This window comes from Recurvomyces mirabilis, assembly GCF_035927965.1.
Source record: "Recurvomyces mirabilis strain CCFEE 5264 chromosome Unknown scaffold_18, whole genome shotgun sequence".
Taxonomy (NCBI): domain Eukaryota; kingdom Fungi; phylum Ascomycota; class Dothideomycetes; order Mycosphaerellales; family Teratosphaeriaceae; genus Recurvomyces; species Recurvomyces mirabilis.
This window is the reverse complement of record NW_027041952.1, coordinates 219,236-236,541: the sequence shown is the minus strand read 5'-3', so window position 1 is coordinate 236,541 and position 17,306 is coordinate 219,236. Positions and strand designations below refer to the sequence as shown.

The 17,306-nt window shown below is 53.6% G+C and overlaps 6 protein-coding genes across 6 annotated transcripts; 2 read left to right on the top strand and 4 right to left on the bottom strand.

The window, feature by feature from the left end:
* Positions 1-981: 981 nt before the first annotated feature.
* Positions 982-2,215, bottom strand: LTS14_006869 (uncharacterized protein; the record flags this gene model as incomplete). The annotated part of the gene is made up of 2 exons (XM_064839562.1): positions 982-1,173; positions 1,232-2,215. 2 exons carry the CDS (start codon positions 2,213-2,215, stop codon positions 982-984), a joined length of 1,176 nt encoding a protein of 391 aa, XP_064692805.1.
* Positions 2,216-2,907: 692 nt separating this feature from the next.
* On the top strand, positions 2,908-4,306 carry LTS14_006868 (uncharacterized protein; the record flags this gene model as incomplete). The annotated part of the gene is made up of 2 exons (XM_064839561.1): positions 2,908-3,853; positions 3,912-4,306. The coding sequence occupies 2 exons, from the start codon at positions 2,908-2,910 to the stop codon at positions 4,304-4,306; spliced, it is 1,341 nt and encodes a 446-aa protein (XP_064692804.1).
* Positions 4,307-5,022: 716 nt separating this feature from the next.
* Positions 5,023-6,250, top strand: LTS14_006867 (uncharacterized protein; the record flags this gene model as incomplete). The annotated part of the gene is made up of 3 exons (XM_064839560.1): positions 5,023-5,178; positions 5,369-5,623; positions 5,684-6,250. The coding sequence occupies 3 exons, from the start codon at positions 5,023-5,025 to the stop codon at positions 6,248-6,250; spliced, it is 978 nt and encodes a 325-aa protein (XP_064692803.1).
* Positions 6,251-6,468: 218 nt separating this feature from the next.
* LTS14_006866 (uncharacterized protein) lies at positions 6,469-7,430 on the bottom strand (the record flags this gene model as incomplete). The annotated part of the gene is made up of 3 exons (XM_064839559.1): positions 6,469-6,719; positions 6,793-6,849; positions 6,905-7,430. The coding sequence occupies 3 exons, from the start codon at positions 7,428-7,430 to the stop codon at positions 6,469-6,471; spliced, it is 834 nt and encodes a 277-aa protein (XP_064692802.1).
* A 464-nt stretch (positions 7,431-7,894) lies between these two features.
* Positions 7,895-13,183, bottom strand: REV3 (DNA polymerase zeta; the record flags this gene model as incomplete). The annotated part of the gene is made up of 2 exons (XM_064839558.1): positions 7,895-13,150; positions 13,181-13,183. 2 exons carry the CDS (start codon positions 13,181-13,183, stop codon positions 7,895-7,897), a joined length of 5,259 nt encoding a protein of 1,752 aa, XP_064692801.1.
* A 179-nt stretch (positions 13,184-13,362) lies between these two features.
* faeB-1 (tannase) lies at positions 13,363-17,018 on the bottom strand (the record flags this gene model as incomplete). Its single annotated transcript, XM_064839557.1, has 5 exons — positions 13,363-13,948; positions 14,040-14,777; positions 15,189-15,292; positions 15,410-16,203; positions 16,283-17,018. 5 exons carry the CDS (start codon positions 17,016-17,018, stop codon positions 13,363-13,365), a joined length of 2,958 nt encoding a protein of 985 aa, XP_064692800.1.
* Positions 17,019-17,306: the final 288 nt, after the last annotated feature.

The following is a 17,306-nucleotide window of genomic DNA, read 5'->3' as shown; positions in this document are numbered from 1 at the left end:
GCGCGGGTATGTTTCATCTTGTTGCCGCTTGTGAGCGCTAGAAGGTCGTGCTGCACTTCAGCTGTATGGAAAATATGTACTTTTGGCGCAAACTCCAGGGTAAGCAGGTCAGAGCCACGGCTAAACCCTTGGCCGCTTGGTGGCGTGGTTGGCCGAAGGTTTGATAAGTGGCAGTCGTGTGTCGTGGCGCTTTTTGGCTTTCTTCTGCCAATCGCCTGTGCGTGCCTGCCTGCTAAACTCTTGTCAAATTTGCGGGGAGAAAGTTTGATTGTCTGATTGTCTGGTTGTTCTGCTGCTTCTCGGGCCCTCGGCGGCGAAGGAAGCCCCTGAGTGTAGTACGGAACAATCGGCCAAAATGCACACTACGTAGACACTGCATGCATGTCATGCAGAGCACGGTCTTGCTGATGCTCGCTTGGGCGGTCGCGAGATGGACGGATAAATATGCACGCAAGCCACGAGAAAAATATAGTAGCGATAGAGTCAACATTGCGTATTCCCAAACCTGCCTTCGGCGCCGAAGATTCGCCTTTGCCGCTCAGGGCTCGGCAAGCCGAAGCAGAACGGAACGGGACGTCGACCAGTCGGCTCATCTGCCTTGGCTCTCAAAAGTAAGTCGAGTCGTGGACAGCTGGTTCCGTATGAGGAGCTGCATATCCCAACCAGACGTCCAAAACTTCTACGACACGAATTTCTGGGCAGATGACTCGCAGGCCGCGACCTCACCATCGGATACTGTCGGCATTGGTGGTGTCGGCCACTCCGGTGTCAAACCAGGTGCTGCAAGTTGGCATCCCCTACAACGTCTATAAACTCCCCTCCTCCCAGACTGTTGCGGCAAGGTACGGAGAGTTGCGGACACTAATAGTCGCTGGACAAGGCGAGGAGACGTGCGACTTCAGCTGACGAGCGAGCGGTCTTCACACCGAGATTCGGTGGCGGGTACCGAATGTCAGGTCTGCTGGCGTTGTGCTATCATGCCTATGTCTTCGCCTCTGCTAACCCGCCCTTCCACTTTCCATCCTTCCTCTCCCATTCCAGTGCACCAAAGCTGGTTGTCCGTAACACGGACACCTTGAAGGTCTTCAGGTTCGGACATTTCTTACTCAAGGCCTCCATGTCAGACGCAGAAGGGAAACTGGTCGCCAGCACACCCGAGCGCGGGTTCTGGAGCTATTCAAGATTCGTCAGATTTATAAAACCTCGAATTTTTGACAGTAACTATACTTACGGCCATAAAGAATTGCAATGATGGGTTGGCCACAATCTCAACCTGTTCTAGATTTTTGCTCCCCTCCAGCGCCTTCAGCAGCGCCTTCTTGCAATCCTCACCCGGCTCTGCCTCAATGGTTGCATTGAGCACCAAGACATGCTTCTGCACTGCTAGTACAGTCTGTAGTTGGCTTGGTGTCATAGTATACAGCGTAATATTCAGTGCCCGAAGTCCTTTTGGTGAGACTTCCTCATCTGTCAAGGCGAACATGATATCAGTAGCTAGGGTCTTGTTGAACGCCATGACTCCTTCCTTGCTCGAAGCCTGCTGTATCGTGCTTGGGTCCTGCTCGTCGTCCTCTGCAGACTCTGGCGGCGAGACATTGAACGAGCAGCTGATCAGACCGGGTCCAACCAGCGAAGGTAGTTCCGTAGCTTGTATCTTGGCCATGAAATCCTCATCCTCATGTCGGAAAGTGTAGTTGACCTCCAAGAACATCAACCCTCGCCTCGCCTCACCAGGTGTATCCGAAGTGTTATACTTCAACCACTTCCCAGCATTGATGAAGAACCCTGGCTTGGCAAAGACATCAAGAAGATGTAGTGCTCGTAGCATAGGCAGCTTCTTGAAGAACTCCACAGCATCGTTGTGGCTTTCTTCTGTAATACCCGCGAAGAGCTGACTGTATATCACCACGCTCTTGAGGTTCGGTAGTCGTTCTGCGAGTTTGGATAGAAAGCCTACAGGATATCCCAAGCTGAACAATTCGAGTGTGAGGCTCTCGATGCCACGAGGTAGACTTTCAGGGACTGTGTAGGATTGAGAGAGCGCAGACTGGTATTCGTCGACTTTGATGTCCGAGGTCAAGGTCAATGCCTTGAGGCCTCGTGCTGAAGGTGGGAAGTCCGGGATGGTGAAGCTCTGCAGCGGTATTTGGGCACCTTGCGCTTGGTCAGGGTCGACTGGCGCGCCAGGGAGGTTTGCTGGATTAGTAGTTGCCATTATCGTACTTGTCGAGAGAATGAGAGCAATGGAAGGTGGCAATACTCTACCGTGATACCTATTTTCTCGCTCGCGGACACTCGTTCCTGCTGACGATGAAGCATGCGATCTGCTGTGGAGAAGAAGAGGGGATGCAGGGTTCAGAACGACTTCCTTTACAATCGAGCTTTGGCATGCGGTTCCATCCTTCAACCACAAGGATTACGTTGATTACTTTATCAGCAGCGAGCACAGCAGTTGCGGACGCTTGATAAATAGCTCGGGCATTCCAAGGAAGTTGTCCTTCTAATGCCATGAGCAGGACGTTTCTCAGCTCGTCGTTTCCCGAGGATCAATCCTTCAATCCACCCATTGTCACGGATGACACACGCAAAGAATCATGAATATCATCCAAGGATAAGGTAGGGAGCACCCTGTTCTCATGCCCCTTGCTTGAAGCATATGCTTAGCCGCCTCCACGGATGTTGATCGCGAGAGCGAAATCTGACCGCTTGCACCTACGTAGCGGGGTGCTAATGTTGAGTGTTGGGGCTGAGAGGTTTAGCATCTGGCAGGCTGACAGCCCACCCTATCATCGGGAAATTTAAAGGATACGATTATCTACGAGGATCATGGCTTTGCCAGTTTACCTTTGCATTACTTATACCGCAGGGTAGAGTGCCATTGTGCCATACTGCCCGCTCACCAGGATCATGGAGTCCACCTCAGGCCTGAAGCTCGATATCAAAATAGTAGGCGCCGGCATCTCTGGACTAGCCTGCGCCATCGCCTTGAGGCGTAAAGGCCACGATATCACGGTCTATGAGAGGAACCCTGAGCTCTATGCCTACGGCGCTGGCATACAACTCTTTCCCAATGCTACCCAAGTCTTGCGCGAGTGGAAGCTGGAGTCGGAACTTCTGAAGGTCGTCCATCAACCGGAAGTGATGTCGATCATGAGGTACGATACAGGTGACACACTGGGTGAGATCGCACTTAACCCTGCGGCTTCCATGGAGTACGGGCATCCCCACTGGCAGATCTACTGGCCAGACTTCCAGCGGGTACTTGCGAAGGCTGCTACAGCGATCGGTGTCGTGATACATCTAGGTCAGCCTGTAAGTGCTGTGGACCAAGAACATGGCACTCTTGATCTTGGAGATGGAATGATTGAACACGCCGACATTATCATCTCGGGTGACGGTATACGCTCTCGACTGCGTTCGACCATCTCAAACGCCGAGTCGAAAGCTTTCCAGGACTCAGTCTTCCGCGCCATCATCCCACGAGAAGTCATGATGAGAGATCCAGTCACAGCGGCACTAATGGAAGGCACGAACTCTATGGTCTGGACAGGCCCCGGAATAGCAGTACTAGCTTACCCCGTATCCGCAGGAGTACGCTACAATACACTCCTATCCTACACAAGGCCAAGCGAAAATGAAGTAGGCAGATGGAACCAGCCAGCTGATGCCAGTGAGGCTCGAGAAATGCTCAAGGACTTCTGTCCTACAGTTAGGAAGCTTTGGAGCTTAGTTGACGATACTGCTAAGTGGAAGCTGGGAGATGTGCCAAAGCTTGATTCTTATGTTAGCGAAAGTGGGAAATTCGTCCTTGTTGGCGATGCTGCCCATGCAATTGTGCCGCATGCTGGACAAGGTGTGTCATCCGGTGCTTCTGTTTCCGATAATCTGTTCATCTTGGCTGACCAGCATAGGCGCTGCCATGGCTGTCGAAGATGCCGCAGCTCTCGGCGAATTCCTCGACCCAGCCACGTTGACCGACCGTGACCAGCTCAGAGCTCGCATGCCCGCGTATAGCAAGTTCCGACAGCCACGGATCGAAAACATCCGCAGCATGGCATACGGTAATGCTCGCTTCTTGACGATGGCGGACGGTGCCGAACAGCAACAGCGTGACCAAATGCTGAGCATTATGACATCAAAGTGGAAAGCTGCGGTGCGGGAAAATGGTCTTGACGCTTTCAAAGCTAGGGTCGAGGCTAATGCTGAGTCTGCTAGTATCAATTTGCCGGATGGGAGGATGTATGCGTATGGGTATGATGTTATTGGTGAGGCAAGCAAGGCGGTGCAGGAGCTGGTGGCTGCTTGATTCTGGCATACTCTAGCTTGTGATGGCCGTTGCACTTCTTCATAGGGCCGTTGCTTCTTGGACATGAGGACTTCCCTCCCGGATGTACGAGGAGGAGTATCTGCAGCTGTAGATGCCTCGCATTCTCCTTCCTCCCACCGAAAATGACCGCTGAACTCCTCAAGTTTGAGGCTGAGTCAAATTCCTTTGACATCCTTCACAGTTAGGGTAGGCTGAGTTCCTCATCAGCTCGTCCGTCCGTTGCATTGTTTTGAGTTGGGGGCCATGCATTAGTCCACAGACTATGCACGTCACGATGCAACTATATGCTTGGCTGGCCCATCTCGAATCTGCGTTATCACAACATCCACTTATCCTGGGACCCATAACTCTTCCAAGGCTTGATCAAAGGTAGATAGCATGGCCGACGTCGAGAAAATACATGTCCTCGTTGTGGGAACAGGTGAGCTCAACCACACCTACGATTTAGGCAAGTTCGCCATCATCGATAGCTAACAAACACAGGTATCGTCGGTCTCTTGATAGCGCAAGGGTTGAAGAAGGTATGAATACACGGTGTGATCTTCTGTCCAGGCTAAAATCGACATCAGAATGGCATATCCTTCACATTATTCGAGTCCGATGCCTCGTCAACCCGGCGACAAACGAGAGAGTGGCATGTCGATTCCATTGACCTTTGCGCGGCTTTACAAAGCTGACATTGCTCGTCCAGGGGCATGTCGATCCAATGGGCACTTCCCATGCTACCTCAGCTACTGCCCGAAGAGCTCATGAATCGCATTCAGGAGGCCAGCGTAGATCCATATTACATTTTCCCGAAGACAGCAAACTCGATGCCTGTGTACAACGGTCAATCAGGTGAACTGATCAAGGTAGGTCGCTGACCACGGGGAATAAATACTGTACACTGGCTGACGCTAAGCATAGCACGTACCTCTCACCGAGATGATCAGAGTCTCAAGATCAAAGATGCGAGCTCTGTGCTCAGAGGGTCTTGATATACAAGTAAACTCACTCAATCCCTTACCATCTTTTTCAAACTCTGAGTCGTGCTTAACATAGTACAACAAAGCTCTGCGGAACGTCGACTTCCAAGGCGAGGGCGTCATGGCAGACTTCGAAGACTGCAGTAACGCTACTGGATCTTTGATCGTCGGAGCCGATGGAGCTCAATCCGCAGTCCGGACATGTCTGTATGGTCCAGGCAATGGTGAAGCTCAGCAAGTTCCTTACGGTGGCGTCAACACACACATCTGCTACCACGATGCCGAGATCGCCCGGTATCTGCGCAAGTCTTACGAGGCTACACAGGCGATGGTAATCACGATGGACGGAAGCTCGTTAGACGTTGATAGACCCGACTAATACTTGATCCAGGGCGCTCATCCTCGTGGCTATTGGCTCTGGATCAGCACGCAGGAGATTGAGGATCCGGACAAGCCCGAAGATTGGGTCTTCCAACTGCAGTGGACTTGGCGTCTGGCTGATGACAGAGGAGGTCGTCTAGGTGTAGATCTTGCAAAGCTGAAGGCTGAGGCGGAGGAGTGTTTCGGCGAGCCCTATAAGACTGCCTGGTCGAAGATACCGGAAAACACACCAATATACACAAATCGTGTATCAGTGTGGCAGCCGGAGGCTTTGCCAAATGAGGCGAACGGGGGTCGTGTTGCTCTCGCTGGCGATGCAGCACATGCCATGTCGTTTCACCGAGGGCAGGGCATGAATCATGGTATCAACGATGCAGTGACTTTGGTCTCTGAACTGAGCAAGGTAGCGAAAGGTGAGAAGACGCAGCAGGAGGCCGTGCTAGCATATGACGCCGAGATGATGAAGCGGGCGGGAGAGGAAGTCAGTATCAGTAAGGTCAATACGGAGATGATCCATGATTGGGAGCGTTTATCACAGAGTGCATTCATGCAGCGTGGTGGCGACAAGAATAAGTGAAGTAGGTCCATGCTAGTGGACGAGTTGATGTGGATTGAGCGCTCTCAAAACGCACCTCGTCTTACGAGCAACAATCATTATCGTACTTCTGTCAAGCAGATGAATGAACACTCAATCAAAATGCCCAGGTCCTAGCACGACTCAGGCCACTCCATGCGAGTCAAGTATGGCATTACGGATCGTGCTTGCGGTTCCCAGCTCTGCCTTCGACTCGCCTCTCAAGTCTCCTTCTTCCCACTCCGCTTTTTGAAGAAGCGACTAGTGTCACCCACGGGGAAGCTAAACTTGAGCGCTTCCTGGCACATTAGATTCCCAACAGCATAATAACCCAGCATGCCCGAGATGAAAGCAAACGCTCCAGCGGTCGTCTTCACGGCCACAGCCTGGCTTGTCTTACCGTCGGCAGTAGGAAAGTACGACGCTGATACCAAGGTGAAGGCAAATTGGACAGTCAAGAAAATGACGATGTCTGTCATGAGGAGCATCGTGATCAGCAGAAGCTCTACACTTGCATGTTTGTGACGTTCCAGCATGAGACTTACAGACAAGGTTTAGGGGCAAAGAGCGGATCAGGAAAAGCAAGTTGAAGACAAACCATACTAGACGCAAGGTCAGCGAGGAGTTCCGCCACTGCAACGCAAATGGACAATATACGCCATGCACTCAAGACGAAGAACCCCAGAGCGTTGTTATACTCTACACTCTCCACGCCTCCATACGCTTCAGCCACCCCAAATAACGGCGTAACGATAATACCGAACCCTGCATAGAAAACCCCAAAAGCGGAGAGCACGGTATAGGCATAAGTCTTGCCCAAAACAATCTCCCATTGCGCAGTAATCAGTATCCCGATCCCAGCCACACCAAAAAAGTCGCCAACAAAAGCATTGGTCACACTCACACCTCGCCAACCCATGAGGGCAAAGCTGAGGGTTGTTAGGGTCGTTGCGAACGCTCCCAAGGCCAGGGCCGTCGGGTTACCGAGCTGGGCCTTTAGGTTGATCGGAACTGGTATGTAGATTGGCTGTTGGAAGGATGCGCCATCTTGGCCTTCGCTGCTGTTGCTGTTACTGATGGGCGTCGAAGCGAGTTTGCCTGCGACGAGCTTCTCATAGTAGTCTTGGTTTGTCTGGATGTTGCGAAGATCCTCAAGCTGTTCGATACGATTTGCGTGGGCCATTGTTGCTGTCAGTGTGTTTTCTGGAATCGTGCCTGAGATGCGGCGTGTGAAAGAATGGGGGGAGTGGAGAGGTGAAAATGGGAAAGAGAGACACGCTGCGCATATTATGGTGTATTGCCATTGCGCCAAAATATCTACCCTTCCTTTTTTTCCTTTTGGTGATTGCGAAAATGTTCGCCATTACGATGGTTTTAACGATCGCTGCAATATAGTGGATGCAGAACACGCTGTTGGGACCAACGCAAGCTGAAGCACGCAATCCGGGGCACGCTGACGAGATCAGCAGCTGCAAAACGCATCAACCTGGACGAACTTCAGACTTCGACGGACCACAAACGGGACCAGCTTTCCGCGTGCACACACTGCTTCACCATGTGCAAAAGCGTGCATTGTTGTTCAGTTGAGCCTATCACCTAGATCCAAGCTGCATGATCGCCGTAGTCCATTGCCTATCCCGTGCTACATCACCACTCAAGATCAGCTTTCCCAGCGACCTCTTGTTCAAATGCCTCAGCAACCTTGGCCACACCGCCTATCGCAACACCCTTGGCAGTCTCAGCCTTGACCCGTGAGTACATGACAGGACAATCCCGACTCTCACACTTCACCTCATCGCCCGGCGCAAGACCAGCGCAAGACCGACAGATATCATGCAAGTCCTTCACCTTCTTCTCCACCTTCTGGACCTTCTGACGCAGAGCGAGTAGAGTGCGTTGAGGTTGCAAAGTGCGACATGTACTGCAGAGTGGCAGCGGTAGTGGCGTGGCAGCATTGAGCGCCTGTTTCGGCAGAGGCGGGAGTCGTGTCCGACACACTAGACACAGCGATGAACCCATATAAGACTCCATTGTCTTCTTGCCTACCGCTTTTCCAACACCCACGTCGGTTCCAGTACCGAGAAGTCGTATCCTCTGCACTTTAGTCATCTCATCGAACCAACTCCTCACATTCGCTCCCACCAGATTGAAGATTCTCTCAAGCGGAGGGATCAAGTTCTTGTTGATGTAGTACTCGGCGTCCAACTCAACCCTCTCATCTCTAACCAAAACCTCAGGCTCAACGCAGCGTTCCCAAAGTCGAGCGCCGGGCGCACCAGCAGTCACGACATAGGGTACTCGTTCGCCATACTGAGGTTCCGCCCTCGGATCTCTCAACATCCGCTTCGTCGCGATCAGCGCACCAGGAGGCGGCGGTCCCCGATCGGCATAAGTACCCAACTTGACCTCCTTAGCGAAACAGAAATCCTGCACTGACACCCGACCTTGCATAATCCGCGTGCACTGCTGCTGAAAGTAGCGTTTCACCTGCGAAAGATCCGCCGTCCGAAACAAGACCTTCAGAGCCTTCTCCTCGATCTTCTGCTCCGCGGGCGTGCCATCCCGCCGAACCGTCTCAATACCCTTCGCGTCGAACTCCGGCTCCTTTTGGGAGGGTGACTCGTACTTGAATCCGACGTATCTCTTCTTCGCCAGCAAAACACAAGGCAAGTAGACCTTCTCGAACTTCAGCTTCACCGGTCTCGGATTCCGCTCGGTGACAGCCTTGGCGATTTCGTTGCCGATAACGAACGCTTCATCCTTGTTGCGACCCTTGAGGTGGATGAACAGGGAGTCAGTATCGCCATACACGACTTCTGCACCCCACCTCTCAACAGAATGGATAAGCGCAATAGCCTTCTCCAACGTCTCACGGCCAGTCTGAACAATACTATCCGCGATCTCACTACAGGGCATCCTGCCAGAGAAAGAAGCAGACGTATACCCATAAGTGACATTCGCGATCAACTTGAGCGCCAACTGTCGATTGTTCAGAAGCTGCTGAAGCGTCTTATCATCCTTGTCCACCTTCATCCCACTCTTAACCATCACCCTCGTCTCCAGAATCTCGCCCAACATCTTCGCGAGCAAGGACTTGCGCATCTGAGGCCGAACATACATGATGCCGTTGGGAGCAATATTGACCGAGTCCTTCACTAATCCCAGCAAACCCTCTTCCCGGCGGAAGTCAGCAAAACCCAACTTGTTCGTCCCCCTCCACTCCGTCACTCGGCCAAGACAAGTGGAGTAACAGTAGTTATAAGCAATCATGACGCTCGGATACAGACTCTGAAAATCCAAGACCAGGACCGGTGAAGTGTAGAAAGCACTCTGCGGCTCCATAACCAGCGGCAGACATTCCAGTGCGTTTTGTGCTCCTACCTGTTTTCTCGAAGGCGAGACCAGGACGAAATCCTCCGGCTTCGCGATTCGGAACATCAGGCTCTCGACCTTGAACTGCGAGCCGCGGGAGAAGACGGAGAAGAAATCAACGCCTAGGAGTCGTGCTTGCTCGGAGGTCCGAGGGATAAGTTCGTTTGCATCCAGGATTTCCAGATCCAGTCTCGTGCGGCTGATGAAGTACTCCAGCACCTTCACCAGATCCCTTCCCGGCCGATCTCTCGCATACCACCTCGTCAAGTCCTTGAAAGCATAATGCGGGATCCTGCGATGTAATAAATGAAAGACCACATTCTCACACGTATACTGCAAGAGATTCAACTCGCTCCTCATCGCCCTCCAAATATTTATCGTATGCCGTCCAGTAATCTTAAGGGTACTAGTTTGCTGAAACCCCCACCGGTCTGCCTCCTTCCCGAATCGGCCATGGGAGGAGGACTTCATCCGGGAGAATTCATCGGGGAGGTTGTATTCGAAGACTATACGTGCGCGATCGATGAGGTAGCCCCAGGAGCTGTTGTGGACTTCGTAGCCCGTCAGGATGTCCGGGTCGTAGGAGCGTACGATGTCGACCATGCGGTTGATGAGATCTAGCTCTGTTTCCTCGGTGTCGACTAACACGGAGGCCCCGAGCGCTTTCTTCATCTTGTCCGCAATGGGATCAATGTCGTCCTTGACGAGGACGATGATGCCTGTCTTCACTTCTTCGTCTTCGCGCTGTTCGTCTGCTAGACACCACACTACGAAGCCGATTTCGTCGCGCTCTGGGTCTGGCGCGAGGTCACCTCGGCTGTTGACGTGGAGCTCGAGGGCCATGGTGGACATATATCCCGTCTCGTGCTGAACAGAAGTACTCGCTTTCTTCTGCGAGAATTTGGATCCATGCCGATGCTTTTGCGTCGGACCTTCGATCTGTGACAGCTCAGGCGCAGGACGATTCTTGCGCTTCAGCTGCGATGCTGTCGGTGGACCATCGACCTCGCGGTCTTCGTCATCGCTGCCGCGCTCGTTAACTTCATCTTTGAGCCAGCTTTGCACTTCTGCATATGTAGGTGGTGGGCGTAAGATCTCCCACGTCCTAAGTCTGCCCTCGCGAGCTCTCCTCGCCTCACTTAGCCCAATCTTCACCTTGTCAAGCCCAGCAGCCTTTCCATTCGACTGTGCCCCGGATTTGTCGAAGGCTGGCAAGTAAGGCAGCGTACGACTTTCCAACCGAAACTCCTGCCCAGCATACTCCCTCGGACGCTCAGGAACATCCTTCTCATTGCTGTAATAAGCATCCTGATAGACGATATGGGGATCGACCGTTCGCTCCACGTCTGCGAACGAAGGCGCTGCGAGGCCGAAGACGAAGACATCTGCAACTTGCGAGAAGGCGAAAGCTTGTCCGTAGTTGATAGCAAGAACAGGGTTGGCATGAGGAGCCGAAGATTTAGCAGGCGAGATCGTGCCGTTCGTCTTAGTGGACTGGGACGAGACATGGCCATCGGAAGAGACTTCGACCGAGGTGAAGGACAACTGCTTATCACTGCCCGACTTCTCCTGGCTCGGATTCGGTCCATTTTCGAGCTTCTCGCGCTGGCTCAGTCGTAGCTGCGATTCAGGATCGTGCGCGTTCTTCACAACAGGATAATGCAGCTTCGCCGAGCCCTGTGATGAATGCTGGGACTGCTGTGACAGCTGGGACGAAGGCGGCGGTTGTGCAGATGGTGGTGGAGGATGCAACTTCATGCCGTTAGCGGCTGAGAATGGTTTGGCGAAGCGCTGAGAGCTGGGTGGAACGTCGCTGAGACCATTATTGTCTGGTACCCGGCCGGGCGCAAGCGTCGGTGCTTCGCGCTTGACGTCGTGGATGCGGAAGCAGACGTTGCGCTTTGGCTGCGCTTGCTGCTCGACATCGTTAAGCTTGGTGCGTTTAAAAGGTCCTTGGCTCGATGGAGGCGCTGCTCGCTTCGCCGCGATATGGGGCTGGTCAAGCTCGGCTATGGTCTGCTTGGGAACGTGCTGATGCTGCAGATGTTCAGCCCTCTGCTCCAGCTCGTCGACATCTCCATCGACCTTCGCCTCTCCCATGGCATTGCCAATACGCGCATCCTCGAGCTTCTGCTTCTGCGTGAGCGCTCTTGTGCGTGCCGCTTCTTCATCGCTATCGTAGCCTTCGTCTGAGTGTACAGGGAGTTGTGCGATATTGCTCATATCGACCAGCGCATCATGCTCATGCTTGAATGCCGGAGCTGAATCGTTATCTCCCTTGATCTCACCTTCAATGCCATTATCACCTCCATGACTTTGGGCACCCCACCTCGCAGCCATCCTCTCCTTGAATAGCTCCTCCACACTCTCCAAACAAGTCTGTACCCCGTCCTCCATCTGCTCCGGCCGGATAAAGTCCTCAAACTTCACCGCAGCACCACCCATCGCCTTCCTCTCCCCCTTAGCCAACTCATCCACCATCCCCCTGAGCTCTTCCTCGTGAATCCACCCACCATCGCTATCATTTCTCGGGTCCGCACTCATGCTGACCAACACCTCGGGCGGAAAAGGCGAAGACCCAGGAGCAACTATTCCCATCCTCTTCTTCCGTCTCCGCGTTTCATCCTTCCAAAGTCCAGCCATCGAATGCACCAACTTCTCCTCCGGAGGCAGATTCTCCAGACTCTCCAACCTTTCAATAAAAGAATGATGTAAACTCCTCGCCATAACCTGATCTCTATTCATAATATCCTCAACTCTGATATCCACTTCCAACTGACAATGGCTCAATCGTGGAAACCTCTGCTCATCCAATATCCCCTCCCTTCCTATACTCCCGTCATGCCAAAGATGTCCCACATCCTCCTCCTGCGCCTCCTCCCTACTTGGCACCGGACCCCGCCAACCCACCTTGCCCGCTTCCACTTCCACATACGCACATCCGTAAAGATTGAAATCGCACATCCATTGCAGGAGGTACTGACTATGCGCCTCATAGGGCTGAAACATCCGCTTCATCACCGCACCCTGCTGCAACAAATCCGCCAGACGCGTCATATGCATGGGGTTGAGGAGGTAGATTTTGACGTAGTATTTGTAGCCTACGTGATAGCCGAAGAAGGGAATCCCTTTCACCAGGCTCAGATGCGCGACGAAGGTGGTGTGCTTGGGGTTGGAGTCGTAGGGATTGCGGCGGTAGGAGAGAGCGAGGGCGTGGTCGAGGGAGTGACGGAGAGTGCCGAGATATCCCTCTACTTCTGCCGCCTCTCGCGATTGGGTGTAGGGGATGTAGAGGTACGGAAATGCTCCATGGACATGGGCGCATACTTTCTGGCCGGTTTCTGTTGCGCCGAAGACGCGGATGACTGGTACGTTGGGCAGGTTGCCTCGTTGCGTGGAGGCATGGGTAGAGGCGCCCCATAGTGGCGGGTCCAGAGAGGAGGGAGCAGACTGGTAGTTGTCGAGGCAGTTCAGGCGGACACGGAAGATGTCGCCACTTGCTGTGGTGCTTCTAACCATGGTCGGCAATGGCTGGAGCAAGGGTCATCGTGCAGGCATTACCATTACCGTAAAAGGTGCCGAGGGATTTGATGGGAAAGGCAATCGTGTTGTAAGACATTCAGATGGTACGCGTGCAGCAGTGAGCTCTATGTTTACACCAACCTCAAGATCTAATCAGCGCGTAGATCCGCTCAAAGACCGCCTCGGCCAAATCGCAGCTTCTGACTCCTACCTAGCTACAATCACTCCACAAACTCCAACAACCCCATCGATCTCTCCAGCGCAGTCAAACCATCGCTCCCAACCAAATACATTTCCACAACATCCCTATCCACCAACCTCAATGTCTTCTCAACCCTAACATCCTCCCTCGTCTCCACACCCACAAACGCCTCCGCCACCAACGCATCTTGAACCAACCCACTAAACGTCTTCTCATTCGCCTTCGCAGCCAAAGCCGGTCGAATCACCGCATCAGCTTCCTCCGCCAAGCGTAGAGTATACTTCTGGCCCCTAGCGGCAGAATTATTTTCCCTTCGCTTCCTCTTACTTGAAGAAAGTGTTCCTGGACCCCTGCGTCCACTGCCGAGGAGAGCCTTATCCCACCTGCCCTGAATATCGGAGTTGGAGACGAGCTGCTCGTCCATTGCGGGATCCCACGTCGGTTTGGCGGTGGCAGAGGTAGATTTGTTCTGCGGCGGCGCTCTAGGCCTCGGAGGCCTCGGGTTTAACTTCTTCAATGCCTCACCCACTCTCCGGGCTTCGAGTTCCGCCTGGTAAGCCTCCTCTTCTTCCTCCCAGCTCATGTGGACCTTCGCGCTCGAATCTCTAGTATCCTGTTTGAGGACCGTCTCTTCCCGCTCAACTTGTCCACTCATCGGCACAGCTTTCTTCTTCTCATGCTGATTTCTGCCCTTACCCTCTGCTTTCCTCCGCTCCAGACAGAACCCTATCCTCATGCGCTTCCTTCTTGCCCTGCGCCACCCTGGCCTTCTCATCCCTCTTCTCCTTCAACCTCTCAGTCTTCGCCTCAAGCTTGGTGAAATAAACCTTCTGCGCATGATCCGCCGCGAACTTATTCGCCAACGCCCAGCTTCGCTCCTTCTTCAACGCCTCCTGAAAGTCCAGATTCCGCGCATGCAGCGATTCCTCCGTCTCGGGCAGTCGTCTTGACTTTGCGGCTCGGTGGCCCTCGTCGTTATCATGTGCTGCTCCGGATTCTTGGAGAAGTGTATCGCAGGCCTCGCGGACCTTCTGGAACAGCGAGGTGTGTAGCTCGCGGACACTGTCACCTGGCGCTTTGTCCGGATGGATTCGCAAGGCCAGCGCACGATAGGCATCCCTGATCTCGGCTTCTGTCGCGTCGGCGGCAGTACCCAGGATACCGGACGGTGTAGTCGCGTGCTCGATTTGCAGGTAGATGGTCGAAAGTGAAAGCTGCTCGGCTGGTAGAGATTGTTCGCGAGCCATGTCGGCGGCGTCGGATGTCGTAGTACTGATATTGAGACCCATGGCGTCGGTGGCCGTACCGGATTGCACTGTAGCACCCGCTGTGGTAAAGATGGCGAAAATCTTGTCGAGATCCCTTCCGATATAAACAAAGCTGGAAGACTGGTCTTTGTCCTCGAACGCTGCAGGTTTGTGTCTCGCACCCAACCTGTTTTTCGAAGTTCACGATTAGAAACAACAAACAAAACCTCCTTGCAGATATATCCATAGCTCCAGCAAGCACAGCGGTGAGTGAATTATGTACATATCTCCATGTCCCCCGTCCTCCTCATACACGCGATGTCCTCATGCTGGCTGACTGCTCGCAACACACATTCATATACGCGTGACTCACAAAGACAACAGCAACTTATGATCCAATGGCATGCAGATGATATGGGATGAGTCATGTACTATCCTTTGGGCCCTCTCGACACCTACAAGACACCTCTGCAGTCACCAAAGAGAGGAGATGAGAAGTCCATTCAAGCGTACCTACAATAGACACGCCCTCCCTTCATAACCTGAGACTGAGTGTGCGGTCGTTGCGAGCGTATGACTCCTCCTCTACAATACACACTTCCACGCCTCCGGCTTCTTGTAATTCGCCGGATCAACACATTGATTCCTAAGCGGGAATTTGCAATGATTCCTCACGAAATCGACACCCAGACTGACGGTATCCTACAAGCGCACCAAAAGGTCAGCATTAACAAACATATCACAGTGTCCCAGGAACTCCCCACCAGCCTCGTCGGCGGACAATAGCAGGGCCAGGCAAGGGGGGGCGACAAAACTCACATTGACAAACTTCGTCCCCGTAACCGTCTCCGGCGCATTCCCCTTCTCCACCCAATCCACCATCCTCAACAACACATTATTCTGCGGCACCGCCTCCACCCCCGCGGCCCCCGCACTCGTCTGGCCGATCTCCCACGCCCCGACCCCACCAGCACAATGATCCATCCCCCCGATCCTAAAAAACCTATAAAACGCATCCAGATCCTTCGTCGGCAGACCCATCGTCTCGGAAACATGCCCATAGTACCGCGGGCTATTGGTGGAGGTGATGATACTATCCGCCTGGCCATGATAGTGCAGGATCTTGCCTCCGCGGTTCTTGTAGGCGCTCAGATCACCGTTCCAGGTTTCGATGTTGTATGGGTTTATGCGGTGGGCGAGGGCGGCGTAGTCAGCGTTGAGGTCGGAAGCTTGCCAGGTCGTGGAGTTGAGGATGGCGTAGCGGTACCAGTCTGTGGTGTAGGGGAATGGCTGGCCGGTGTAGTAGATGAAGGCATCGCTTAGTTCGCTTCCCGGCTGCATGCGTGGGAAGACTAGGGTTCCGTTGGCGCCGTAGTAGGGTTCGAAGATCGAGCGGACGGTGCCGACTTGGGCTGCACTGAGGCAGGTGGTGCTGTTCACCCCTGGAGAGCATTGGAGGGTCTCGGGATAGTAGTTGCAGAGATCGGGGTCCTCGATTATTCCGTCTGCTACGCCATCTAGGGCGTCGCACTGGGAGAGGATATCGGTGTGCACGAGGGCCCATTCGGCGGGGTTGAGCCAGGTCGGAGAGTTGGTGGGCCCGGTCTTGAGCACTATAAAGCGAGATAAGTCAGTCTTGCAATCGCCGCCACGTCTTCGATCCGGTAAAGAATAAGCAGTGAACAAACTCACGAAACGATCCACTCCAAGAACTCAGATTATTGAACGCCACCGCCGGCGCCCCAACAACCACCCCATCGAAATCCCCCGGATAATCCTGCACCTCCTTGAACCCTTCCCTCCCCCCCGTCGAACAACCAAGATAATACGACTTGGCATAATGCCTCCCATAAAACACCTCAGTAATAGCCTTCCCGACCACAACACCCGTATGCAAACTCCTATAGGCGAAATCCGCCACAATCTCCGTGTTCATATAGAAAGCTTGGCCGGAAGTGCCATTGTGGCCATTATTCGCTCCGACGGTTGCGAAGCCCAGGCTGGTGCCGTAGGCGATGTCGGTGTATTGGATGCAGCCTCCTAACCCGCCATTGCCCGTGCTGAGGAAGCGGCCGGTCCAGTTTGTGGGGAGCCAGGCTTCGAGGGTGATGTTGGAGATTGGGGAGGTTTTGACCAGCATTGCAATCCGGCATAAGTCTACGGGGGCGACTTGATAGGGGGTGGCGCATTGGGCTACGGTACCCGCTGAGGGGAGGGTTACGTTGGTTCCGGCCGGGATGTGGGTGGCGAAGTTTACGGTGGTGTTGGCGTAGTGGAAGTTGTGAGCTATGTTTGCGCAGGCCGCTGCGGCGTCGTGGCTTCCGCCGTAGCCTTGGTTGCCGTTGGCCCAGCCATAACCGGATGGGCTTTGAGCGGTTGCTAGTGCGGCGAAAATGGAGACCGTGGAGGCGAGGACGGTGAGGTACATTGTTGCTCAAACGTGACCCCGTTTGTAGGAAGGAAACGAGACGGAGCTGGAGAGGAGGAATGAGAAATTACCTACAGTCTCGAGACGGTGCTCCGCAGAGACAGGGTGAGAGGTGAGCTTCATATACTCCTCTGCCTCAAATATACAGCACTAGGCTATCGGTCCTGTTCAATGCCATGCGGGATAGATGCAGGTACGCGTCATTTAGCCGTCGGCCAAGCATCGCGTGAATGCGGGGGTGAGCCTCTTGGCAGTTGACGACGGCAATTGCTGTAGACGCAAGACGGT